This window comes from Camelus ferus, chromosome 11 (genome assembly GCF_009834535.1).
Source record: "Camelus ferus isolate YT-003-E chromosome 11, BCGSAC_Cfer_1.0, whole genome shotgun sequence".
NCBI classification, from domain to species: Eukaryota; Metazoa; Chordata; class Mammalia; order Artiodactyla; family Camelidae; genus Camelus; species Camelus ferus.
This window is the reverse complement of record NC_045706.1, coordinates 20,475,279-20,502,862: the sequence shown is the minus strand read 5'-3', so window position 1 is coordinate 20,502,862 and position 27,584 is coordinate 20,475,279. Positions and strand designations below refer to the sequence as shown.

At 41.6% G+C, this 27,584-nt stretch overlaps 1 protein-coding gene across 6 annotated transcripts in view; it reads right to left on the bottom strand.

Moving 5' to 3' along the window:
• SORCS1 (sortilin related VPS10 domain containing receptor 1) overlaps positions 1–27,584 on the bottom strand; it is a 474,344-nt gene that overhangs the window by 287,096 nt on the left and 159,664 nt on the right. For all 6 annotated transcript variants that reach the window (XM_032490975.1, XM_032490974.1, XM_032490973.1 and 3 more), the window contains exon 2: positions 7,164–7,231. Coding sequence is in view for 5 of the 6 variants with exons in the window: in XM_032490974.1 (XP_032346865.1) it covers positions 7,164–7,231 (68 nt within the window). In the remaining variant the exon portion in view is untranslated. The remainder of the gene's footprint in view (positions 1–7,163; positions 7,232–27,584) is intronic.

The window sequence follows — 27,584 nt, the reverse complement described above, 5'->3', positions numbered from 1 at the left end:
CACTGCAGCAAGGGAGGAGAGTAAAGATGCTTTCTGAGGCCAGACCCTCAGAGACTCAGGAAGGTCTGCTGTCTCTGAGACGGCTCAGCCAGACCCTTGTGGAAACAGCCTTCTTGGTGGTGTACCGGAAGATTCTGACAAAAACAAGAGGGCTAACACGCATGCATGGTGCTCTGTGGACATAAGTGGATTGCCCCACTTGAATCCAGGTCTTTTCACACTTGGCCATGGCTGTGTTCTTACTCCTTGAGTGCAGTGCAATGGTATTTCACAAGATCATGTAGCACATTATCCAAAACACTTTCCTATATGGGAGGCATGAGTTAAAAATGTAGGATTAGTTAAGCGTAAGAGACAGACTTGACTTTCAGAAACCCTAAATCATTACTTAATATACTGTTTTGAAGCAAAAATTAAAAAAAATTAATGATACTTACTATGCACTATGTTCTATTTTAGGTGCCTGCAAACAGCAATAACTAAGACACGGTCGCAGTCTTTGAGTTTCCAGGCTAGTGTGGAAACAGACAAACGTGGATGATATCTTGTGCATAACTTTTACACTGCAGTTGCCACACTTCTACAATCACCCACTGAGTGTCTGCCCTTCATGAGGTTTTGAGTTTTTGCAGGGAACGAACAATTTCTTCCTCATATCTTTATTCCCAGTGTCTACCTAGCACAGTGCCTAGTACTAGAATAGAGGGCTATTAGATATTTGTTAAACAGAACCCAATAGATATACATCTGATAACCATTATAAGACAAAGATACATAAGACGCTACAGGGTTACTGAGGAAGGAACAATCACCTTTGATTGGAGGGGGCAAGGAGACAGGGGGTCAACAGTGCCACAGACCAATAAACATAAAAAGATGCTCAGTATCACTAGGAGTTGGGGAAATAGCCCTTAAAACACTGCGATCAAGACACCATTTTCACTCAACAGACTAGCAAAAGTTTAAGTATTGAAAATACCCAGTGTGGGAGAAATCATAGGGAAACATACAGTCTGCTACTGCTTGTGGGTAGGTGAATTAACCCAACCATCTCAGAAAGTAATCTCAGGTATCTACTGACATTATAAACGCATTTGGTTTTGATACAGCAACATCACCTTTAGGACTCCACAGTACTTGCCAGAGAGAAAATTACCAAAATGTAAGAACACATTTACAGACGCGTTTACTGAAGCACTATATGTAACAGCAAATATTGTGAAATAGATCACGACCCAATAAAAAGCTCGGGGAGAGGCAGTGTAGCTTGGTGTTAAGAGAACACACCCAGGAACCAGCTGTGACACCCACCGACTGCATGACCACTGGACACATCACTTCATTTTCCTAAGCCTTACTTCTCTCATCTGTAAACCTAGGATACTAATAGTACCTCTTTTACAGGGCTGTCATGACAATAAAAAGCACTGAGAACACTTCCTGGCACACAAGAAGTACTATGCAAGTTAATTAAACATGCAGTTGTTAAATTTAGTATACAACATCCACATTATTTGGTGCTTATAAACCTGACCCATTTTTGTAAAATGTATTCATCTGGACAGATACCCAAGACTCATTCTTAGTGACAATAACAGGTCGTCAGAGTCCTATGAATATTTACTCCTATTTCTTTAAACAAACAAAAAAGTGGTCCTGACATACATATATATCTGTTAGTATTTTTGAGTTGGATCCTAACAATATGGACAGTATCCCCCAATACTCTTAGCATCACTGACTTCAGGGAACCTGGATCTGTGTGGGAAGTAAAAGACTACTAACATTTTTTCTTTTTTGCCTGTGCATTGTTTGGCACATTATAGTGAGCATATCTTCTTTTTTAGAAAAATTTTTTGAATAGTAAGATTTAATATAATGAATTTATAAGTACAGGACCCACAGCAGCTTTGTATGACACAAATATGGGGGTGGGAATTATAAAACTCAAAGGATTCCAGAACTCAAAGCACCCCTGATCCTGCCTGTTGGGGAGCTTGGCTCTCTCCCGGGGGCCAATGGGGAGGCACTAAACACATGCAATCACAGGGATAAACATCATCACTGGATATGCGTAACACGAAGAGTCCTCTTGCAGGGAGATTAGCACCCTCTAGCTTCCTTCTCCTTGTCCTTCTACTTCTCCATCTCCTCCTCCTCCTCCTTCTCCATCTCCTCCTCCTCCTCCATCTCCTCCTCCTCCTCCTCCTTCCCCTTCCCCTTCTTTTTTTTAGGGTGGCTATCCCAGTTCTCTGTCTTTGTATTTGTAGCTAACTGAAAGCTGGATTGGATGGCAAAACATCTTTCAAAACTGTGACTAACAATCTTATCCAAGCCGCCCTCTGCTTCGCCCCTGAAAAGTGGGAAGGGAGAGATGTCTAGCTAATGGGAATGCCGCACAGGGTTGGCGAGAGTCACCATCTTCAGGTCAGCGTCTGTCGGCCTGAAACCCTGGAGCTCTGCAGACAGTCCAAGCTGTAGCCAACCCCATACAGACGCAGCCTCAAGGTGCGCCACTGCCATCGTCTCCACAAAGACTGGGGAGCTGCTCTTGATAATGGCTACGTGGAACGCCGACGAAGAGACAAGGCGACTCCGGTGGTAAGGACACAGATCTGGCCCCAGTACAGAGCCGCCTAGACAGCCTAGCGCATTCTCTCCACTTTAACCACGGCGTTCCTTTGTCCCCTCACAGCAGGCATTGCTACCTGAGAAGGGCAAAACTTTGGAGATCTGTTCCAAAGCTCGTGCTTCACGTGAATCTGAAAATTCACATGGCCAGCAAGCTCAACGACAGACACATGGCAGGCTGTGTGTCCCTTTAAGAGAACAGCCTTTAGCCCTCCCAGAATTGCCTGGGGCTTTCCACCCGCTAAGCCTCTCAGCAGAGTGCTGATTACCCTGGCACAGAGGGGAAAAAGATTAATATATTTCTTCTCAGAGATACTGTATCTAGATTTTGACATTTTATTCGTCTCAACCTTTCTGCTTATCTCGCTGCCAGATGGTAAAAACACCAGCTCGACCAAATCTCAAAGCTTAATCCACTGTAAGGCAGAGAAGATTCTGAGGTGTAGTTAATTGTTCTGTGTCAGATCATCCCCCTTTCCTCCCGTGTGACTCCCTGGGTGAACGGACAACACAAAACAAAACAAAATCAACAACTTGCTCCAGGATTAAGGTGTAATCAATGACAAGACCAACGGGGAGCAAAAGCTCATTAATTTGGTAGAGCGGTTTCTCACTCTGTCAGCCAGGGTCTGTCGATGCAGCGAGGTTTAAGGCTCGAACACCACTGCAAGGTCAGTTGCCTCTTGGCCTCTCTCCTACTCTGGCGCCCCAAAGGCGACTGCCACTTTGGACTATTCAGCGGGTAAAAGTTGTGAAGAATACAGGCTCAATGGAAAAGTGCATGGATCTATTTGTTGGACAAGAGGCCATTTCCCTGTTGCCCAGGACTTTTCTGGAATAGGGCAAATACTGCTCAAAATGTCACAGTGCTTTGAAAACCGTATTTTTAATATACATATATAATAATCATATATATTATATATATATGATTAAAATGTTATTTGCTTATGTATGGCAAGAGCCACCAGAAGCAGATGGGACTCTAGAAGATCAATCAGCAGTGAAACGACTGAAGTTTATTCACTAACACACCTGGAAATGTGTGGCCTATTATTTACAAACTGTGTGACCTTGGCACCTTGTAAGAATGAATTGGAAGGATGCATAAGGTGTGTCAAGCACTTAGCATTGTGCCTGACACACAGTGAGTGCTCAATCAAAATTAGCTTTTATTATTGTTGTCATGATTTTCATTATAAACAGCATCCTTGCTGTTTCCATGAAACCAGCATAGTGTTCAGTTTAAGGACGAAAAGTTTAGCTAAGAAGAGACAGTATATACATGAGCAAAGTAAAGAAGCAACGCTATCCTCGTGTCTTTATTACAACACTTCACCGTTGTACGCCGGTTTGTCTATTGACATTAGGCTTCACATCCTCTGGGATCTGGCAGTTCTGGGTGCTGCATAAGTACCTTATTCAGTATATCACATAAGGCAGGTTGCATGCCTGTCCAGTCCTCTCTTGTTTTAACTGTCCACAGATCTCTGTCCCTCTAAACAATGAATCCCTGGAAGGCAGAGCCTATATGCGGTGGATCTATGTTCTCACCCACCTTCCCTTCCCTAGACAAGAACAAGCTAAGGCGTAAAGGAGTTAATAAACAGCTCGGTGTTGAATAAATGAGTGACAAAGAGAATTCTATGCTAATGACCATGCAGTAGGGATAACACCGCAGTATCCACGGGTCTGTCCAAGAGCAGGTACTTACTGAGAACTACCTCTGTGCTAAGTCCTGCACTCAGAGCTGCGGGGCGCATGAGAATCTATAAAAACTGGCCTGTGCCCCTAGTGAGCCTCTGATTGTTGTCACAGGCAGGTTTTCTGAGAAGAAAATACAAACTGGTGCAGGAGAAAGTGAGTCAACACTTAGCAGCCTCGTCTCCTTCAAGCAGGGCTGAACCCGATGACACGGAACCATGAGGACCGCTCCTCCTGGTCCCATCCTTGACCCATCCAGGACTGTCTCTCTCTTCCTCTATGTCAATACCCGCTAAAGGTTCCCTAAACACCAAATACGGGCACCAGTAAGTCACTCAAAAATGCAGCCCTGAAAAGCACTTGCGAAGAATTCTAAATATTTTGCTTTCTCCTTCCCTCTTTTCTAAATTGTATTTTCATTAAAGTATGTGGTCTTCTATCAAAGTATTAAAATGAGCATTTGCAATAGTATAGAACACCCACAGTCATACATGCCATATGTGGCAAATGACTATTGTGGGCATATTAGAAAAGCAAAATATGTGTGGGTATATTATACGTGTATGTGTGTATATGATACATATATATGCATGTTTATATGGGTGTGTGTGAGTATATATGTGTGTATGTATATATGTGTGTTTGTGTGTACATGTATTTATACACATATATACAGTGAAACTGATTCTGAGATTGAAATTGATTCTAAGTGAATTGATTCTAAGAGTGAAAAGTCAGCAGGTCATTCTTGCTACACTTTCCCAAGCCTAAGCCCATGGAGGCTGCTCCCTCAGAAGGGGGTTCTGATAAGACTGGCACATGATGTCACTTTTATTTTTTACTAACCCCTCCCTTTAAATCAGAAACAAACATTCTTCCTAGACTGGGGTATCAGCCCTAATGCCCCATCAGAGAGAAAGAAGCCTGCTAAACATGAGCTTCAACAGTTCAGAAAAAGTGGTTCCTCACATTCCTCCAACAAGCCCTTCTCACGACTCCTCAGGTTGAGAGTCATGGCTGCAGTGCCTCTGTCCCATTGAGACAGAACTGCGTATCTTTTCATTTTCTAATATGCCAAGGACACTTTCTATGGCAGATGCACTGCAGAATAAAAGCTGACTTTTACTTTCATACATATACATACGTTAGAGAAATCCACCAAAGCATAAACTTACTCAGTCACAAAGATGCTGACAAAAAGGTACTGAATTTAAACAATACAGCAGGTGTCAGGCCCTTCATGCAACAAATAACTATACTTTTTGAGGCTCCTACCAAACTCCCCACACTTTAATTCAGTTACATAATTTCCTTGGGACAGAAATTCTACATAACCGATCTCCTCTAGTTGAGGAAGGAGTTCAATCACTGAAATGCCTGACAACAAATAAAAGAACAGAATCAAGCCTTTTCTTTGGTCTACCAGGGTTCTTCTAATACACAGGACAATTTATTTGGGGCTTCTTGCACATAGTGTCAAGCTTACTGGAAAACAGACGTCAGGTAAAAATGAAATTTAATGAACGGTCTTCTTGTGGGGTACGGTAGATTCCTTTCAGGTGTCTATTCAATCCGTGATCCTCCTCTTGTCTGACAACTGCATTCCCCATAGAGGCAGACCTTGTAACCAAACTGTTACTATGTAAATCAACCTTCCCTCCCCAGGCATGGTTGACTACACTGGGTGCTGGGGGGGGAGGGGGGGACACCTGACACAAACAGGTGACTAGAGTCATTCTCCCTAGACCTCAGCACTGAGCCTGAGAGCCAGTGGCCAGTCTCTCCCAGTCATTTTCAGGAGAGGTAATGGAATCCCCCACTGATCTTACATGGTCTACACCCAGTAGCTTTGGTCTGCCCAAAGACCACTCTTGCCTTTCTGTTATTAGTATAAATAACCACTCTCACTTAGTCCCTTCTGAGTGTGTACCTGTGTGTGTGAATATTAATTATCTCTGAGATCTGTCTCCATCCTCTCCAAGGCTCAGGAATCATCACATGATCCAGGCCTGACCAATCAGAGGAGGTGCCCTCCTGGACTTCAGGGACTGGTTCAGGTGTGTGCACATGGCACAGGCTAGTGGAGAAGAGCCAGTCAGAAGGGAGATAAATGAAGCAAATCTTTACAAACAAAAGGAAATAAGAGAACATATAGTCTCCAAGAAAAAAGGAGGAGAAAATAGCTGTCTGGGTTTCTGAGGACCTTCTTCTGGGCTGGTCTCCAGTGAGTTACTCTGTTCCTAAAGGATTTGTATTAACTGCACACTCTGAATGTGTGAGGCAGTATAGCATGAGTCCCAGAGATAAAGGCATGTATACACGTGTGTGCACAGCTTTGTCCGCAGGCCCACGGGAGGGAAGTCAGGAAAGAGTGTTGCCCTGGTGGCCTGTCTGGGTTCTGCAGACCTAGAGGTGGTGATGATCCCTCTGCAAAGATCCCCATTCTTTTGTTTCTGCCCCAATAAGCTCACAGATCAGTGAGAACTGTGGGAACCGAAATGCATGAAGACAACCTAGTGAACGGTTTAGCAAAAAGATCTGACGTGACCAAAGAAGGGGTCTATAAACATTTATGCTGTACACTATAAATTGAGACAACATTGTTAAACTGACTATATTTCAAAAAAAAAAAATTAAAAATAAAAAAACCAGTAAGGATCCAGGCTTCCTGTATATAAACGCCAACCCAGGGCTAAGGGAGACAGAGGGCAAACGGAGGAAGAAAGGGTACCTGTAACCAGAAACCTTCCCAGCAGGAAAAGGGGGTGGGGGGGAGCAGGCGAGGGCGTCCTGTTTAAATTACGCAGGAATTATTATCTCGGTTTCCGTACCTCCAGAGCGAGCTCTCCGTGATGCTCCCCAGGTTATAGTCGTAGAGCTTCGTCAAAATGAGAATCACCTGCAGGCAAAAGAAGACACCAAGGTTAGTCTCAGACAATTACAATCTCAGAGAACTGAAATGGCCCATGGGAGGGCTTAGAATTCCTTTAATGGGTGCTTAACATAATTGAATGAATTGTTGCAGCATCGCTTACACTGACTGGGGAAGGGTTTGACTGTGTCTTCCCTTAAATGGCTCAAGCCGGGTCCCCTCCCTAACCTTCTTCCTGTTACCAAGCAGCAAGTGTTACCTGCCCATCCAGGCATTTCTAATTCTGGTGGGTTTAACACTTTCAGGGAAGACTAGCAGAGTGGTCAGATATGCACCCTACAAGGAGATAGTCACTGAGCATTTGGTTGAGAAAGAGGAAGGTCAGTGATGAAGGTCCCAGCCCTATAGGCTACACCAGACTTGGCAGGTTACCTTGCATTTCTGAACCTCAACATGCTATCTCTCAGAAAGGGGTTAACTTAGGTAATAAATGCAGATTACCGTTCAATTAGCATGAGATTCTTAAATGTTACTTCCTTTCCTTTCTTTCCTCTGTAGGTTTGGCTTTATCTATTTCTTCTGATCCCCCAATTTCTGGGAAAGCCATTGGACAGAAGCCACAAAGACCAAGAAACAACATTTTAACAGGAACAAATCTATGTTTTATGGGGTCCTGAAGTTTACAGAATTTGGGGAGCCCTTCATAACAAACAAAATATAACATAATGAATTAAAATCTTCAAAGAACACATCCTGGGAAGGGGCCAGTGCAATTAGGGACACTGAAACTGAAGCTTCGTTAGCACCACAGCAAATCCTCCTCTGATTTTAACTTGTTGCTTTTTTCAACTTCAATCAGAGATAGCCAGACTATTTAGTTAATGCTTTCAGAACTCAACACTTACGAAGTATTTATAAGGAGCCCAGTATTTTGCCTGATGCCAGCAAAGAACATAAATACAGATGAGGCTGGGCAGTCTGTGATCCACTGAAACTCATGCCCATGTGGCAGCTGGAGAAAGCTGCAGATTTGGCACCTACAGCCATGACCTGGTTCCCCCTGGTTACCTAAAAAGCACAGGAGACTCGGGAAGATTCAGCAGAGCAGCGTGGTCCTAACCACAGATGTTCTCAGTCCTTACTTGCTCTCCTTCCATAAGGAAAAAAGCCTAGTAGATCTGCTTCGTTTTCTGTTGAAGTTCATTATTTCTCTCCTGATACTAATAACATAGAACAGTTGGCCCAGTCCTGCTGTTTCCAACTCAGCAGAAGAATGTTGACATCAGTTTCCCAGATTTTCTCTGAAGGCCAAGGGATCAGTTCTAGCCACAGTGAGCACAGAACATTCTAACCTTGAATTCCAAGGCAGCAAACTACCCAGAATGCTGAATCCCTCCAAATTCCACTCTGCTAGCACAGGGCTTGCTTTACTAAACGCACGAGCATCAATAAGCAGACTCTGACTGCTTCTTTCCCAGCAAGCAAACTGGAACTCCAAGACCTTAGGTCTGTTCTAAGTTCAAGGGACTGAAGAACCTTAACTTGGCAGGTTCCCAAGACAGGTAGAAATCTGAGGACCTGTGCTCTAAGGCCATCCCTCTTTAACCACTGCACAGACCCCCTTCAAGGATCTGTTCAAAACTTACTTCTTTACTTCCTTAGCCAAACATGAGCATGTGGGAGGCACTGGGCACCCCTTGGGCGCGTCAGATGGCGTGCCTGTGGTGGGGGCATATGCTTAACAGATCTGTGTGCCAATTAAGTCACTCTAAGTGCTAAATTTCAATCACCGCCATCCCAGGAACGCTGATTAGCGGCAGTGGGGTGGCTGTTTGTTTGAAGACACAGAGTGATGTCGTTGCTTCACCACAGGATGATTTTGCCGGACAGGCCTATAAATCCCCCACCAAGAAAATCGGGGTGTGGGCATCAAGCATTTCGAGGTCATTGCTCTCTTGATACAAGACGGCAGTCAACTAAATAATGACGTTCAGCTGGTCACAAAGTGCATCTCCTGTCCATCTGATGAGGGAACTCATCAGAGCCCCAGAGGAGGAACATTTTAACCCAGCAGGTGAAGGAGTGAAGCCCCTCACACATGCACGCCGCAACTGTTTAAGCGATTCGCAGGCAGGCGGGCAGGGAAGTAAAAATCCACTCCCAGACTCTTCTTGCTGGGCTAGCACAACGAGAATGCCAGTGATACACTCAGGCAGTTTGTCAATGCTGCACCAGGAGAGGCGTCCTTTATGACATTTCAAAGCACACCTGCTTGAATCAATCTAATCTTTCTGTTTTCAGAACGAGAGCAAGGAAGAAGGGAGAACTGCTAACCTTTAGTTATGTTTTCAATCGATTATTTGAAATCTCTTTTCCCCTTCTTTCTTTCCTGTCCTGTCCACGGACATTATTTACCACCTTACTCCTGGACAGTGATGTGTCATTATGTTAGGTCTGATGTGCTGTTTGTTTGCTTGTTTTTCTATTCTGGTGAATTAGTAATACTATTTCACAGAATTACCCCTGTTAAAGGACCACAGCCAAAACCACCACAGTTATATGGGAGAGAGAGATAAACGCAACTGTCTGACTATTCTGGTCCTACTGGCTACCTTTCTGTGTATTTTTCAAATCTAAAAAAAAAAAAAAAAATCACTGAAACTTATTAATCAAGTGAAATATTATATGTGTTTAAATAATATAAATGGGCATTTATTTTTATTCATCTGGTAAACAATTCTCATGTATAGATTTAATTCTGAATCTTAGTGCATAGCATTTAAGTGTAAGTCCAATCAATGAGAACAAGGCTGTTTTGATAAATACAGTCACATGAGATGGAATGTCCATGAGCATCTCATTTTCCCCTTATATCTTGTTCTCATTATATAGAAATATATATCTCAAAATATTTCTAATTGAAAACAGTGGTGACCACATAGTAATAGCTTTTTAAGGTTCCTCTTTAAATCTTAGAATACTTTCTTTAAATCACCATAATCTAAACATTGATGGTTTGACAAACTCAACCTACACATGTCAGGACCTCAGTGCCCAGTTACTTCTGGGACTTTCCACTGTGACGTGTCTGAAAATGCCCCAACCAGTCTAGAAGCTGCTCTCACCACATGTCATCTGTCCTGTTCTTTTGCTGGGGCTCCTTCCTGTCATATCCACTGCTTACACAGCTTCTGGTGGGGGTCAGGGGGCCGGTGGAGGTGGGAGGGAGGGGGAACTTCACTTTATCTACATGTATAAAGAGGATGCTGAGGCCCATCCACCCAGCTACTGTTTTCAAATCATTCATTCCCTGGAGGGTGAGAAGGCACCAGAAACCATGGCAGTCTCTGTGCGGAGATGAATGAGGGTCTTCAATGAAGAGAAGTTTTGTTTGCAGCTTCATCCTCAGCACTGAGTCAAATTTTCACTATCTGAGCTCAACAATTACCCCTTTCCCAAGAGTCTCCCAAAGCTCCTACTGAATAATTCCACCAACTGCAGCCTCTCACCCACCCCTCTGTACATAAGGGTTAAAACCATCACACAGAGAAACCATTACACAAAGAAAATGTAGTACTCCACACAACAGAATATTATTCAACCATAAAAAGAAGGAAATCTTGCCATTTGTGCCAGCATAGATGGAAATGGAGGGCATTTTTTTCTGGTAAAATAAACCAGATAAAGAAAAATAAAATACTGTATCATTTATATGCAGACATACAAACAAAAAATGACTTCACAGAAACAGAATAGAATGGTGGTTGTTGGGGGCTGGGAGAAGGGGGAAATGAAGAGATGTAAGTCAAAGGGTACAAACTTTCAGTTTTTAGTTCTGAGGATCTAAGCACAGCATGATGACTACAGTTGACACAATATTATATACTTGAAAGTTGCTGAGAGTAGATCTTAAGCTTTCTCACCAAAAAAAAAAAAAAAAAAAAAAAAGACAGAGAGAGATCTTGACTTTAGCGAGCATGACACAATGTATACGTGTATTAAAATATCTCCTTGTGTACTTAAAAATTATACGATAGAATTAATCACAGAGACAGAGACACTAGTACAGCTGCCCTCAGTATCCACAGAGGATTGGTTCCAGGACCCCCTCAGATACCCAAATCTGTGGATGCTTCAGTCCCTTATATAAAATGCCCTAGTATTTGCAAAAAACCTATGCACATCCTCCTATATACTTTAAATCATCTCTAGATTACTTGTAATACCTAATGCAATGTAAATACTATGTACATAGTCATTACCACCTAACAAGTTCAAGATTTTGTTTTTGGAACATCTTGGGTTTTTTTTTTTCAGACTATTTTGAATAGTGGTTAGTTTAATTCAGGGATGCAGAACCTATGGATACGGAGGGGAGACTGTATGTGGATGACTAATAGGAGCATTCTAGTATAAAATAGCAAAAAACAGTAAAAAAATCTCCTGTTGTATCAAAACTGCATGGCAAGCCTTACATTTAGGTATGGATTAGAATAAATTAAAAGGGTAGCAGGCGAAGTTAATACATCAGATGTCTCCTTCATGCCAAGTATTTAGACACATAACACCTTAGACTGTAAGAGCATCTGTTTTTAATTAACATAAAAATGTAGTTCAGAAATGAAACTCCAAAAATTTAAGGAACCCCTAAAACACCTTCATAGTAACCCAATTCTACACAGTATACTTTGTAAAATGTCTGTAAATTGTTTTTTTCTTAATTGAAGTATACTTGATTTACAATGTTGTGTTAATTTCTGGTGTACGGCATAATGATTCAGCCATACACATATATTTTTTTCATATTATTTTTCATTATGGGCTATTATAAGATATTGAATATAGTTCCCTGTGCTATACCATAGGACCTGTTTTTTCATCTATTTTATAGGTAGTAGTTTGTATCTGTTAATCCCAAACTTCTCATTTATCCCTCCGGCCCACTTTCCTCCCTGGTAACTGTAAGTTTGTTTTCTATGTCTGTGAGTCTGTTTTTGTTTTGTAAATAAGTTCATTTGTCTCCAAGGGTCTATAAATTGATGGTGCGACTGCAGTAAATCAACAATTACTTCACACTCCCCAAGTTGTAGTGTAGGAATTCTCCATTATTTTCCTAAGGAAAGTGCGTAGTATTTTGACCCTTTGCTAACTTAAAGCACGGAAGGTGGATGGAAGGTGGGCTGGGGGGGTCAATGTAGTTCCATTCCTTCATCCTCTAAGAAGCAATGTGCATATTCCCCCAGGAGTGGCTTCTCCTAATTCTTTTGCTTAAGAGTAGCAACCTGCTTGGAAGCAGCAGGCTAATGAGAATCTTTCCTGAAGGCAGAGTCTGCCTAGCAAGCTTACTATATTCGTCCTTAACTAAGACTTCAGGGTAGCTCAGGGAGAACTAATGGACACTGAGGGAGACTGGAGGTCCACCAGGACACCTGGCCTGGCCATTGCCTTTAACCTCATCTCACCTTCATCTCTGGGAACGCCTAGAAAAGTAGGACGTGTCTCCTCATTTTTCAATTATTAATGATTTTCATTCTTTTTTTTTTCCTTCTTCTTGCTCTGTGTCTAACTGTGGAAGTGGAATCTAATCGCAGGGGAAACAAAAGTGTAGCCTTGGACTTCTTGACAGTGAGCACTTTGGCTACAAGATCCCAAAGTCTTTTCATTCCTGAGGGTCTATAGTTCTAAATCCTGAATAATGAAGGAGGTGACAGGGGTCCTAGTCTCTAAAACAAGACATTTTCTTTTGTCATGTTTTCAGTCATTAGTGATTCGGGGGAGCCTGGGCAGGTATTTCTGTCCTTGCAATGTGTGGGGAGGCTCTGCAGAACTCAGTCAGGCTGACATTCATAATACCACTCTCCTGAAGTGGGCTTGGATGAGCAATAGCAGAACCACTTTGAAGATGTCATCAAGTTGGTTCAGGGGCTGAAGCTGGCTACCTCCATCCTTCCCCAACCATCCCCAGCTTCTGCAGGCTCCACTGTTTCCTCATCACCTAGTCTCCAATGGCCACCTCTACTGCCCACTGCACCAGCTTGCCCAAGACATTAGGTTGGATGTTTTTAAGTTGTGGATGGGAGTAAATATAGTGACAGAACGTTCTAAGGGTCCTGAAGAGATACAGAACAATCTTCCATGGGGATTGCAGGCTTAAATAAAGTGTAAGAAGGGTGTTCAACAGCCAGACAGTTGTTTTGGTTTTGGTTTTGGTTTTTTCTCTGCCCTCTAGTTTTAGGGAAAAGAAGCAAACTCACAACAGTGGTTTCCCTACACATATGCATGCTCCAGATTGTGTCTTTGGCTCAGAAAGCATGTAGTCAACTTTCCAACTTAAACAGAGGTTCTCATTCTTTGGAGGAGCCATTAATTCTTTAAGAATCTTATCTAATAAAAGCTATGAGCATAAACAATGAATATAATGTCAGTGATTTCACTGATCTCCTGAATCCTAGGGGGGTCATGAATCCAAGAATAGGAACTTCCTATAATTCCCAGAAAATGAGAGCTTTGTTCAAAAGAAAGAACTTTCAGCTCTAAAATTCTTCACATTTAATTCAATAAACATTTATTATGCATTCTTAAGAAGCAGGATAAAAAAAAATACATGCCATGAGGACACAAAGGGAGCATAAGATTCAGTACCAGCTCCTAGAGGCTCACAGTCTGGTGGAGAGGCAGAATTGTACAAAGATGGCTACAAATCAGGAAGAAAAGGGTATGCAGCAGGAGAAAAGTGTTCATATGTTTTTGACAGCAGGAAAGAAAAGTATAATGAGGAACAGGTTCTTACAAAAGGAGGCATTCAACATAAATCCCAAAGGATGTGTATGATGCCGACGGAGTTGAGAGGCTATAGAGATGACATTCTAAGGGAAGGGAGCATGAGGATTGGGGTCCAGAGATGTGAAAGCTCACTGAGCAATAAAAAGAAAGCAAGTCCTCAGGTTTAGCTAAAGCTTAGATATGGGCAGAGACACACAAATATCAAAATAGAGATAAATTTGGCTCTACTATGAAGGGTCTTAATATTAGGATGTGCTTTGCTGAAAAGGACAAAGTCTTTAGAATCAGCAGAAGATCAGATTTTGATTCTTGGTCTAGCAACTATATCCTTCAGAATGTCTTTAGCTTAAAAAACAGAATACTAAATGACTCAGACAATAATGGGCGTATTATCTCAGATAACAGGAGGTCCTGAGTCTATGCCGTCCCAGGACTAGGTTAACCCAACGTCATCAAGGACCCAAGCAAGACACGTATTTTCTCCCTGACAGGACCTGTACTGAGTGCTACTTGCCCTTGTGTCTGCAAGGTGGCTCTAACACTTCTTTGCAGCACATGCAGACACAGCTACTCCCAGCAAAGAAAATAAAGAGCCTCTAGGGTAGATCTGCTTTTGTTTTGCTTTTTCAATTAGAAAGGAAACTCTTTTCCAAAAGCCCTCCCAACAAAATCCCTATAGTCTCAATGACCAGAATTCAGCCATATGCCCACACAGTGGATGCTATAAAAACTGAGAAAATGAGGAGCCAGTATTCTCACTTGGCATTTTCCATGGTAAGAGGTGGGCTCTGCCAACAAAGACCAACTGAGGATGGATTACTACAACCAGTAATATCTGCCTCTGCTTGACCTTGAATAAGTCACTTAAATACAGAACTGAATTTTCTTATTTAAAAAAAAATAAATTTCAGAAAAATAAGGAGACGATGTTATCTTTCTTTTCTATTTCAAAGAGTTGTGTGAAGCAAACACAATAGGAATGGGAAAACTCAGCAAATGTTAAGCTACTATGCATATGTAAAGTAGCTGCTATTATCAATAACACCTAGCATTTCTTGGATGCTTACTCTCTGTGTCTGACAGATTTTATGATTAAGGGCATTCCAAGTAATTATCTGATTTTTTTTTCTGATGAGGAAATTGAGGCACATAGAAGCTATGTAACTTCAATTACTCAGCTAGTAAATGGGGGACAAGTTTACCTCACCTTAGGTACAGACTCTCACTCACTGTGCTTAACTCTCCCCACGGTCTACCGATTAACATGAGTAGAACTGTTCCAGAGCCCAGGCAGCACCCCCGAAGGATTCCTACTTTATGTCCAATTCAAAGTACTGAAGTCTTGTTATCTGTCAGACACAGTTCGGTACCGATCACAAACTCCTCTCTCGCTCTGCCTTCTTCCGGACATTACTGGAGTATTTTACTCCTTATAATAGACAAACTTGAGTTTTAACTTTTTTCTGACTTCAGGTCGACAGCATTTTTAGTCGTCATTTTTAATGTTTTTCTATTTTTAATTTTTGAACCCTGGTGAACCCTTTTTTAGGAGCTGAGCCTCCCCTTAACTCACTACAGAACCTGGCTGTCCTCAAATCTGGGGTTCCTGATAATGAAAGTACACACATCTAACTGCAAATTTCAACAGGCTGTTTTATAACATCCACATTTTCAGAAGATTTATGTGAACATATAATTGTGCTCCTGTCTGAGTTATCAAAGGGAAGAGAAGTCAATAATTGCTAAACTAGATTAAGAAGCTCCAGAGGGAAGTTGAAAGGTCGGTGTGATGCACACACACTCACAACTATACACATGCACCTGAAGTCATCAGAGGGAGGTAATCCCAGCACATACAAGCACAATTTGAAATGAAAAATCAGTAGAAAGAGTGGGATGAATTTGGGATGTGGGGCCAGCCAGAAAGCAATTAGCAGGTTTTTGCCTCTGGAAAGTCCTTAATCCCCAAATGACCTGCATGCTTTGTAGAAGCCCACACATAATTGAATGTAATGTTTATTCCTATCATATCCTCTGCATGACAGTGAAATGGTGTGTGTTAAACAGCCACTGGACCCCTCACCATGGGGAACTCAAAAGACAAGACAGTCAACAGGGATGCAGGCAGAAATGGGGCATGCAGATAACCTAACCAACACTAGGCACAGGGAAAACTGTAGCATATGGAAGAGCCCTTATGGAAAGTGCAACATTTTTTAGTGAAATTTGCTATGTCCACCCTCTGAGTCGTTTCCCAGTAGACGTCATTTGTAGCAAATATATAAGGTCACGGCTGGCACAGGAGCTGTGGGCCAATGTCCCAAGAGCTTGCATGTGAGAAAAACTGTAGCTCTCATTGGAGGCAACTCCTATCTCTTCCCCTCTGTCTGCTGAAAGTCAAGTTCTTTCTTGTTAGTAACAAGTAAAGAAATGCTTTTAATAAAAAGCTATTAAACTCTAATCCTAGAGCCAGGTCATATATTTAGCAAACAAATTCAAGCTTGTCAAATCCACCACACCTAAGTTGCTTTTGGATGCAAATCTTGAAAATAGAACCTTTGGTCTTCAACTTGCTCTTCTCTTCCCCAAAATGAGGGATGCTATCAACCTCCCACCCATACAAAAAGTACTCTCTCCTAAATCTATTAACCTTACAATGCCAAACCGAACAGACTGACTGATGACACTTTATTCCTATTTGTTTTTTCTTTTCTTCTCTTTTTTGAATAATAAAAAAAGAGGATAACTTCCCAAACACGGATTCATATCCAGTGGATAATGGTGACCATTTCATAGGGTTCTTCCTTTATTTAAATTACTCTGCCCTAAGTTATACTCTGTTTTAATCTTCTGCATTATACCAGGAGAAGTAGGGAGATGCTACATTAAATACGTTTTTTCTAGGCAAGAGCCAGATATCAGCACCAATGTGATCCCAGAAGAGTTCCAAGATTAAACGATTGCACAAAATATGAGGAAAATGCATATTCAAGACCAACCCTCTCTACAGAGGGATAGTAAAACAGAAACATTAAAAAGAACCAGAGACCCAAAGGCGAAGCCTGAAGACATGAAAGCAACTGAGGCTAGAGTGTAGGGGAGAGGAGCCAGCAGCTCCGGGGTGGTTTGGGGCGCTACAATGCAAGGAACCCATGGGGACCGTCCCCTGCAAGTCCACTGTTTCACAGTTAAAGAAACAAACCATATATCACATTCTCCTCATCCCTCTCCTCATGCTTAGGAGGGAATGGGGATTATATCCAAACCATCCCCCTTTGAGTTAGTCCCTATTCAAATCAGGCCACCTGTTACTTAGTTACAGAAACACAAATAATGCAGAGAATAATTCAGAGTTGCAAAACAATAAGAACATATTTCTTGCATTATCTTTTCTCTGGAAATCTGGAAAACAAAGAAAGCAAACCTTCCATATGCTTAAGTAAAAGGGGTACAAACCTGAGCTTGGTAGGCAGGAGAGACAGATGATGTGAATGGAGAAATTCCCCTTTACCTTCTCTGAGGCACTGATCTGAGAAAGATAGCTCTCCAAGATCTCAAACCACTGTCTGTCTGAATTATAGACATTACCTAAACATTCAGACTCTGGCTATGTGAGAATCCACGCACAAGGTGAACACACCATTAAGCAGCAAACAGCCTGTTAATGATGTGGGGACCCTTCTGTTCATATGTGTCCTTATCTTTAGCTTCGACAGAAAGAAATGAAGTAAGACTTTCCGTTTCCACTTCTCCATCTTGGGTTTTACGCTGTTATTCATGGGTCTGAAGAGGTTAAACCGATTTTTGAAAAGATTAGTTTTCAAGGTGAACACACCACCCAGGAAGCTAATAAATACAGATATGCATATTATGGTCCAAGTGTCAGACAATGAACCTCAAGAAGACACCAGAATAAAGAATGAAAAGAACATAATTTTCCAATTTTTTTTGTTTTTATTTTCTCTTCTCATTTACCATCCAGTGCAATGAACAAAAGCAATAAGAGTAACACACTAAAATACTAGAAATAGTTCAAATGAGGGAAGTTCAAACATTTTCCTTTACTAGGGGAAAGTCTTAAGGTGGGCCCAAGAAGGAAGAGAAATAACTAAACGGTAACAACTGGCATCTCTATCAGCAGGTCTTCTGTCTTCTGAGTGCTGAAGTGTGGTGAGGCACAATTTGCCTAGAAGGAAATTCAAAGCTTAAAAAAGCTGGCTTGAAAGTGAAATTCAAAGAACACCTTGAAATCCCAAGTAAATACATTAATAAATAATAAAGATTTCTGTTGGAGGAAAAATCCTATAGAAGTTAAGTGACTTTTATATATTCCTTGTCATTTAGTCACAGAACAAACGCTTCTACGTGATTCTAATTCTAAATCCTCTACAATGGCATCTAGATGGCTGGTGGATGGTTATAAAAGAAAAAAAATTGCATTTTGCCACTCATTGAAGAGAAACTTAAGACAAAATTGGGAGGGAGGGACTGGAAAGATCACCTAACTCCAATCACCGCTTTTGACAAATGGTGTAGGTTATACTTTTAGGAGACTCAATATTTTAATAAGGAGCTTCTGAGAGTAAAGAATAATCTTAGCAAACCATATGCTGATTTGGGGCATGAAGCCGGGGTTCCTAGGTACCAAGGACTGTTCTCAGATGGGAGAGCTGGGAGTTCTGGGCTGTGGACTGCAACTGGGAGGCCTAGGCAGAGGTTTGGGGAAGATGAAAATCACACAATTTGGGGACCTCACTATCAGAAAAATAATGCGAAATTGTTAATGAGATTTCACAGTGAATATTTAATATAATGACAAATTAGATCACAACAAATTACCAGTGCCTTAAAGATTTGCATGCTTTTCTTTTGAGATATCTTTAAGCAGTTTGGCAGAAATGAGGAAATAGAAATGTTTTCTGATTGCAATCTAGCTTCCACTCTCCATCTAAAACAATCTACAACTCCTCGAAACCCAGCATTCACAGGCACCCGTGCCTATGAAGGCTCTGAATCTGAAGCTTCATTAATTTCACCGTAAATCCACCTTTACGTGGGATTCCACATTAGATGCTTATTAAATCTTCTCAATGGAGCTATCCATTTCAGCAGTCCTGGGCTAAGAATCAGGAGATAGGGACTTACATCTGAGCCCTGCCGCTAACACACTGGGACATTGAGGAAGCCAATGGACATCTCTGGGCTTCAGTTTCCTCCATGGTTACAGTACATGCTTCTAAGATCTCTTCCCACTATAACACCATTCCATACCAAATATCTCAGTCCACTCTATCTTCAATGTCACCAGGCTTAATATATGCTATTGTCATTGCTCAAGCTCTCAAGCTCTGAGACTTCCTTGATCCCATCCCTCTCAAGTCTCCCCAGACCTAGTGAGTCATTAAGTACTATAAACCTCTCCCATCTAACCTCACATCAACCTGGTTTGGTCTAGTGCAATGCCTCTGACAGCTCTGCCAGCATCTCACCTTGCTTCTCACAAGCCACCTTCTGTGATGCTACCATTATAATCTTTTTTTAAAAAATAGCAATCTCCTCATCTTTCCCCACTCTTAAAACATTTCTCTGGCCTCCCATTGATCTTAAAGTTTAAATTTCATAATATGATCTACAAAGCCAAGTATGAAATGGTTCCTACACTCACATTCAAATCAACATCATACCAATGCCCCTTTCCCTCTCACACGTGGACTGAGACACAACATTCTCCTGTTGACCTAAAGAACTTCAGTATCTGTTGATGGTCTGACTGGCTGTAGTTATATTGGTGATTGAATTTTCCAGGCATAAACAGCATATTCCAGTTACATGAGCAATTACTACAGCAAGCCTCTAGAACAGAGTGGGGTCAAAAATCCTGAGTAACTGCAACCCAACAGCACTGCCATTTCATGAAATTCCAGTTTTAAGAATGACAATCTGAACACTTTGGATTTCCTCTTAGGAGTCGGGGCTGCTTAAAGGATTACTTGCTACTGATAATTCAACGCTGTGGGTCTCTTTGGGGAGGGCTGAGTAGTTGTAAAACATGTCTGTGATCCAGCCTAAAGGTTTATTGATTTTTCTGTCCTTTCATTGAGAAGTGTTAGCTTTGACGCACAGATCTGTGAGATCCCTGAAGCTTGGCGAGGTCACTGGAGACACCCACTTCCCATTTTGTGAGCTTCTATCTAAGCAAAGACAGCCCTGGGTAGGCGCAAGCACATCAGGGTGCAGACCTGCAACCCAAGTCTGCACACCAGGTCTTTCAACAGTCTCCTGTGAGCCCTTCCAGGCTGCTTCTCTGTACAATGCGGACAAAGCCAGACAGTCTGTGTGGGTGGCAGGGTGCAGGCCTACAGGTAGAAGAGGAGAGGGCTGGATTGTGGCTACACAGTCAATTTTAATTTCTTATGTGACCTTAGTCAATTTGTTTGATTATTTTCCCTTTCCTATTGATAAAATTAGAATTCCCTTTTCTAACTGAATAATCATCATCAGTTTATTGAGCACTTGAAACAATTTTTGTCATTCTGCTAAGCATTTTGAATAACATAATCTATACACTTCTTGCACTATCTTATGAAGCCAGTACTTTTTGTTTGTTTTTCTTTTCATGGTCTATTTTCAGATAGTAGATTAGAGAGTTTAAGAAATTTGCCTAACATCAGTTAGCACATAAATAGGAAAGTTGGGATTTAAACCCAAATAAACGGAGACCAGAGCTCAGGTGCTTAACCACCATACCGCATGGCCCTGTTAGAGAGGGAAAGAGGAGAGCTTTAAAGGGTTTGGAAGATCTTACTTCTTGCTTTCAGTTAGCCTGAGGCTAAGTTCTACCGCCTGCCTGTCTTTGTTATGTTATCTACCATCTATCTATCATCCAGCCAATTGTTTTCCTAGGCACTGACCACAATGTGTATTTGTTCCTCTAAGTGCCATTGAGAATGCAAAAAGAGAAAACAGATACCTGCCCTTAGTACACATTACTGCTGGGGAGAGACTTGACTCGCAGAGCTGCCAGGTCAGAACTGAATGCTTTGGAAACCTAAGTACTCTGGGAATAAAGAGAAAGGAGCAGCCCCAGCTAGATGTAAATGGGACCCTTCCAAGCTCTTACAACAAGCCGGTGCTTTACACACATGGTACATCATGTAACTCGCTCTACCATCCCAGGGAGATGATTTTTGTTATTCTCACATAGAGGATGGGATGGGCTAGGGTTTGGGTCACACATATTTAAGCCTAGATCTTTTTGGCTTCTGATCTGGAGCTGGGGACTTGAGGGATGGGCTGAGTTAGCTGTTCCACCATCCTAAGTGGAGGGGTCATCTTTGTGTCTCACACCCCGAGACCTCTTTATCCCACAGGCCAGAGAGCTACATCTATCCTTGCCCACCAGCAGGGATAAAACAAGGAGAGCTCACGCTCAGAAAAGAGCAGAGATGACACAACATTGTAAAATGACTACAATTCAATAAAAAAAAAATGTAAAAAAAAATGCACTCATCCCTAATTAAAAAAAAAAAAAAAAAAAAAAGAGGAGAGAGGCTTCCCCAAAACCTATAACAAGACCATCACCCATCTGCTCCTCTGCTAACGAAGGGCTTCATCAAGCCAAAGTCGCTCAAGGGTCCCTCACACCAGTGCAGGAAATGAGGCTTCAGTAAAGCAGGATAAGAAAGGCTGGAAACAAAAGACACCTCTGTTCCCCGTGGGAAATTAGTTGCAAAAATGGATAAGTATGTCTCTGCTGATTTTCTTACCTTTTAACCCTTTAATCCTAAACCAAGACACGAGTGAAACTGGGAAATCCAACACCCAGGGCGCTCTAGGAAATGCAGATCTCCCAGGAGAGAACCAGATTCCTGGCTTTGTGATGGGGTTGGGCCATTGCCAAGGGTTCTCTGCAGAGAAAAGAAGCTACACTGTTCCCGATATTGAACAGGAATGCAGGGGTCACTGGGCCCCTTCAGCGGGTTCAGCAAGTGACTCAGAGCCATGGGGGAAGGGAAACACCTCAGCCAGAACTTTCTTGCTGGCTGCTATACGAGGTGGTAGGAAAAAAGAGATCTATTTCCTTGAAAATGGAACCTCTTCTTTAGATTTCCTCCTATTTTTTCTTTCCTTTAAACTGTCCAAGATTAATGTGGCAAAAATAAAATGCCCCACAGGCTGCTTATTTTGACGCTTACTCCAGCACATAAAAGTGAAGAATTAGCATGTCATGAATAATTTATTTAGCGCTTTACTGTTGTTTTAAACAAATCACTTCCATGAAAGCAATGTGTATTCAAGCAATAAATCACTGTTTAGCACTCTGTCGCCAGGAAAAGATACCACTTGCCAGAATTGAATGGCAGTGCCTGGCAGGAGGCAGGCACAGTACAGATAAAGGTGATATCCATGCACAAGGGAATTTTGTCTGGATCTGGAGGAGGCTAGGTTTGAGATTCAGTAAAGATACCCTTTTTTTTCGTTCACAAGGTTTAAATGAGCACCTACTTGAGCTAATCTATTAGCAAGTGACTCAACAGCTGTGCTGTTACCAAATCTCTCTGCATACGACTGGCCCGGGGTAATTTAGGATGACATCATAGCTATTATTATTTTACTATTGTGATGACTTTGGGCCAAGCTAAGTGTCCTGGATACAACATTGAAACAAAACAATGAGTTCTATGCCTTTGAGTAGATCACTATCCTCTGAAGTGAGGATATATAAAGTGGCTTCTGACCACTTTATTCAAGGTTGTATCGTACAAAATGCTATGAAGACTTGTCTAGTAGGAAGATGGGGAGCTGGAAAGACTTCATAGACCTGGTGTCATTGTATCCAGACCTTGGTTTACCCAAGAGGCCAGAAAAAGGGGAAGAATATTCACTCTAGAAGTCTGCATGGGGCCAGAGGAATGCACGTGTGGTGTCCATGGGATACATGGGTGGAGAGGTGTATGTGTACGTGGTACAGCCCAGTACTCAGCGAGGGTGAAGGAAATGAGAAAGGAGGCAGGAAGAGAGGTTTCAAGGCAGTTGAGCAGGGGTGCAGGATGACCTCTGTGGGCCCTGGACACTGCCTCCCAGATACAGTGGCAGCTAGGGACCAGAAACTGAAACCAGTGTCCGTCTGTAAGGCAAGGTTGTTGATGCTATTCTTCCGCAGCTGTGCTGTTACCAAATCTCTCTGCATCGGAACACAGCCTGGGAAACTGGCTCCCGTCAAAGGACAGAATGACCCTGGCATTCTTACAGTCAAACCAGAGGCAGAACCCCTTTACCATCCCAGATTTATGAAGTTCTCAGAATGAAATCATAATCCTCGTTTTAGCTGGAAAAAGAAAAACAGTTCCCACAGGGCTAAATTAGCTCAGATTACACATTCTGTAATGTCTTTTTTTTTTTCCTTTCTTAAAAGCCAGTATCATACATATAATCATACACATAACCTGAGGTATGACACTCAGAGCTGTGATGCCCACAGGTCTCCATCACTCCTGGCAACTTGTGACACTTAGTACAGGCCGAGGGTTCCTGTCACTTACACACACCACATGGTGTTTACCCATCTGAAGGTAGATCAAAATCCTTCTATCCTATCAATGGCATCCAAGGTTTCTGAATTATCTCACTTCCCTCTGGCTTAAATAACGATAATTAAAAGCATGTCATCCTCAAGTTTACAGAACGGATATTTCCCATCCCTACTTTATGTAGTTTAAGAAAGAATGAACTTTCAGCTTCCTTTAGATAGTTTCAACTCTGCCAAAAATGTGCTGAATGCTGAAAACAACATTCCTGGCTAAGAGAGTGAAGGTGACAGGCACTGAGAAATGTCATGAATTTGATACTTCTCATCACCTTAATGACATTTGCTGCTTTAAAAAAAAAAAAAAACTATCTAGGCATCAGCATTTTATCAAGCTCAGAGAAAACTCAAAATATTGTTGGCTACCAGCCAGCCACAAACACTTCACTCTCAGGAAGAAATTAATCAATGGACAACTCTCTATTGAATGTTGACTATGTTCAAGGCAGAGCAGGTAGACCCCATGGGAGGCAAAGAGACACATAAAATGTAATTTCTGCCACCCAGGAATTTACAAACTAGGTAGAATCTGATTGTCACTCTCTTGTTCAGAAACACTCAGGGCCCCCTTGTCTCAACTGGATTAACTCCCTATTCTTCACCAAGACATCCAAGGTCCATTCTAGATAGCACATAACCTCTTTTCTAATTTTTATCTGTTGCCTCTTCTCCTTGCAATGCTATAATCCTGACCTTGCTATTCTTTGAACCACTATGAATTTTCAGCCCTCTGGGGCTTTCTCAATTTCCAAAACCCACCTAAAATGTCACCTCCTCCATGAAGCCATCCCATACTCTTTGAGCAGAGTTTGTTGCTTCATCTGTGCTCCTTTAGTACTGTATGTTTCTACTGTAGCTAAACACATCACTTTTTGTTATTTGTATACCTGTCTCTTTCATTAGACTGTAATCTGGTTGTTGAATTCTTCCAATATAATTTCTCATGCTAGGATAGGGTCTGATATAAAAGAACCTCAGTACATGGTCAATGAATAGCAGCTCAATGTACAGACACATATGTTTAAAAATACAAGTCAGTTTGGGACAAATGAAATTATTTGTATGTGCAAGCCTACTGCCATCCTTGAATCATAGTATGTTCTCAATAATAATTAGCTTAATTACAAGCATAAACGTGCACTGAAATCATAGTTCAAAGAGTGATGAGCTACAAATTATACTGCAGAATGGCTGCAGCACATCCTTGAAAATTGTATTAGGGCAAGCATGGTGTGTCTGTCTGTGGATCATCATTTTAAATCTGCCTAATCAGAGATCAAGTGATATTAACAAATACAGCTGGAAAGAAAGACTAGGGTAATTTTTGACCCTAACCTCTAACGCCAGGTTGAGGAATCTTGAGAAGTCTCTGTGTGCATGTGTTTAAATAAGGAAAGCAAGTAAAGATTTTGAACACACAGGTGATTCACACAATATTGAAGATACAAAGTTAAATTTGACATCTGTATAAGAAATGGATTAGCAGGCACCATCAAACTTTCTCTTAAAGAACAAGATCATAAATATTTTAGGTTTGTGGGCCACAAAATCTTTGTGGCAACTACTCAATGTCACAGTTGTATCATGAAATGTTATCATAGACAGTATGACTATAAAGGGGCATGGCTGGGTTCCCAAAATTCTTTATTTACAAAAAAAAAACAAGCAAAACAAACAAACAAACAAACAAACAAACAAATAAACAAGCAACAGGCTAAATTTGGCCTCCAGGCTGTAGTTTGCCACTCCCAGATTAAAGCAATAAGTAGCTGAACATTAAGAAGATATTTAAGAGTCTATTTAAATGTACTGGTGTAAAATTTTGGAGGTTTGTACTAGGGTGGCAGGAGTAGAAATGGAAAGAAAAGAACAAAAGGGAGAGAAATTACAGGGGCAAAAAAGAGGTCCTAACTAACTAGAGACTGTAGAGAAAATGAGGAAGAATCTAAGATAACTTGTTGAGGTTTTGAAAAAAGAGGAGGAGAACAGAAGCATCATGAATAGGACAAGGTCTTCATTGTTCAGCCATCTGGGAAAAAACTCTCCTAAAAAGGCTGGAAGAATGCACTTTGAAAAGATGCACGTGTGGAAATGGAAAACTGGAGTTAATCAAAGAATTCTAGAGAATTTTGGTGCTGGGGGCACTTAAGAGATTCTTTAGTCCAAATCTGTCATTTTATAATATAGCAGGGTGAGTAGTGTTTAAATCACAGACCAGCAGATGACTGTCAAACCACGGCAGCCCCAAGACATGTTTTGTTTGTCCTACACAATCTTGGCCTTCAACATGTGTTAAAAAACAAAAAACAGAGAGGATCAATTGCCAGCATTTCAAAATCAGGAGTTTAAATACCAAGCTGGAATTCTTGCTTCTCTTGAAAAAAAAAATTAGACGATCTGGCAATAGTCAGATTACATTCCCACCCAGCAAAATCAGCTGGAAGGAGGCAGCAGTCGCTCCTGCTTACAGGATATGGGCTCTCCATCCACTGGAGCTAACTCCATGCCATCACTCACTGACAGCCCGGGTGTGGCCCTAGCAGGCTTCTGAGTTTGTGAGCCCTGATTCCAATGTCTGGGCTCTGGAATCAGATCAACAGGATGGTATCCTGGCTGTCACCATCCTGTGAGTGGCAACTTACCTTCTGTAAATTCCTCTATCTGGAGGGGTAGAATGACATCAGCGCCTATCTCACAGGATTATTACGGGGATTAATTAAGATACAATACATATAGTACTGGCACAAAGTAGTCCCTCAAATGTTAAATATCGTGATTATTATCATTACGGGGAACCGAAGCCCTGGGAAGTTACATGAATTGCCCACGTCCACATTGTCACTTGCTGGCAGAACCAGTAATAGAACTCATTCCTCCTGACTCCAGTGTGATGTGCAATACTTTGAGTGTAGTCCAACAGAAATGCAATGGGGATGCTTGAAAAACCTAACAAAGGCATGTCCTGAACCAAAAAGAGAAAAAAAAGAACAAGACATAATGATGGGCTAATATGTCAGACCACTTCCAGGTGTTATACACAAACGTAGCCTATTAGAACAAACATATAATGGTTGTGTCTGTGAATGACTTATTTGCCAAAGTCACATCAAGGAATTCTAAACATTCACTCTACCATTTGCGACAGAGAGTAAAAACCAAACCATATCTCAAATCAAAGTTCAGTGACTTTTAGTTGCACCCTATCCTGAAGAACAAGTGTAGGCAGAATGATGGGCAAAAATACCCTGGAGCGACTCGGTCCTGTTTATGAATTCTAAGTCCCTGTCTGTTTCAAAAGTGGACAAAAAATGCCAAGTCAACCACCTTCAGCTAATTAGTTCTTTCTATTTGGTGACTGTAAATCAATGACAATCAAACTTCTAATACTTTCACCCTGGCTGAGAAGTTTTCTGCCACTCACCATCCATCACATCTGCCTCTCAGTGGCCTTGCTGAGCTCTGTCTAAATAGTACCTAGTTCTCTGGGTACAGGCATTCCTTCGTTTTTGTAGCCTACACGAAAATATGCTGGTGGCAGCTGTTTGTAATAAGCTGACGGCTCTGTGAGACCAATTGTAATGCAAAGGTCATATTTTCTAAGCTGTGTATAGATTGCAGTTTGTAAGGTTGTAATGTCGCATGCTGTCAATAACTCAAGGTGGAGAATTACAACTGCTAATAGGTCATCAAGTCTTCCTTCTCCTTCCACACTCATTCCCTCAAGAGCTTTAATGTATTTCATTTAAGCCTGATTTCCTGAACTTTGAACTAAAGGTTTCATTTGTTTATGAAGAAGGAAAAAAAAAAAAACAGGATGGTACATCGTAACTAATTTTTTAGCAAGTATCAAGAAATTTGAACCAATCAAGTCCACAGTTCAGACAGAAGAGATTCATAGACTATTTTGCAGGAACCTGGTGATCTAGAAAAAGTGTTTCTGTTGTCAGTAGACATGAGGCTTAATATCCATTCCTGCCACGCCTCTAATTAAGCAAAAAAGAAAGGAAGGAA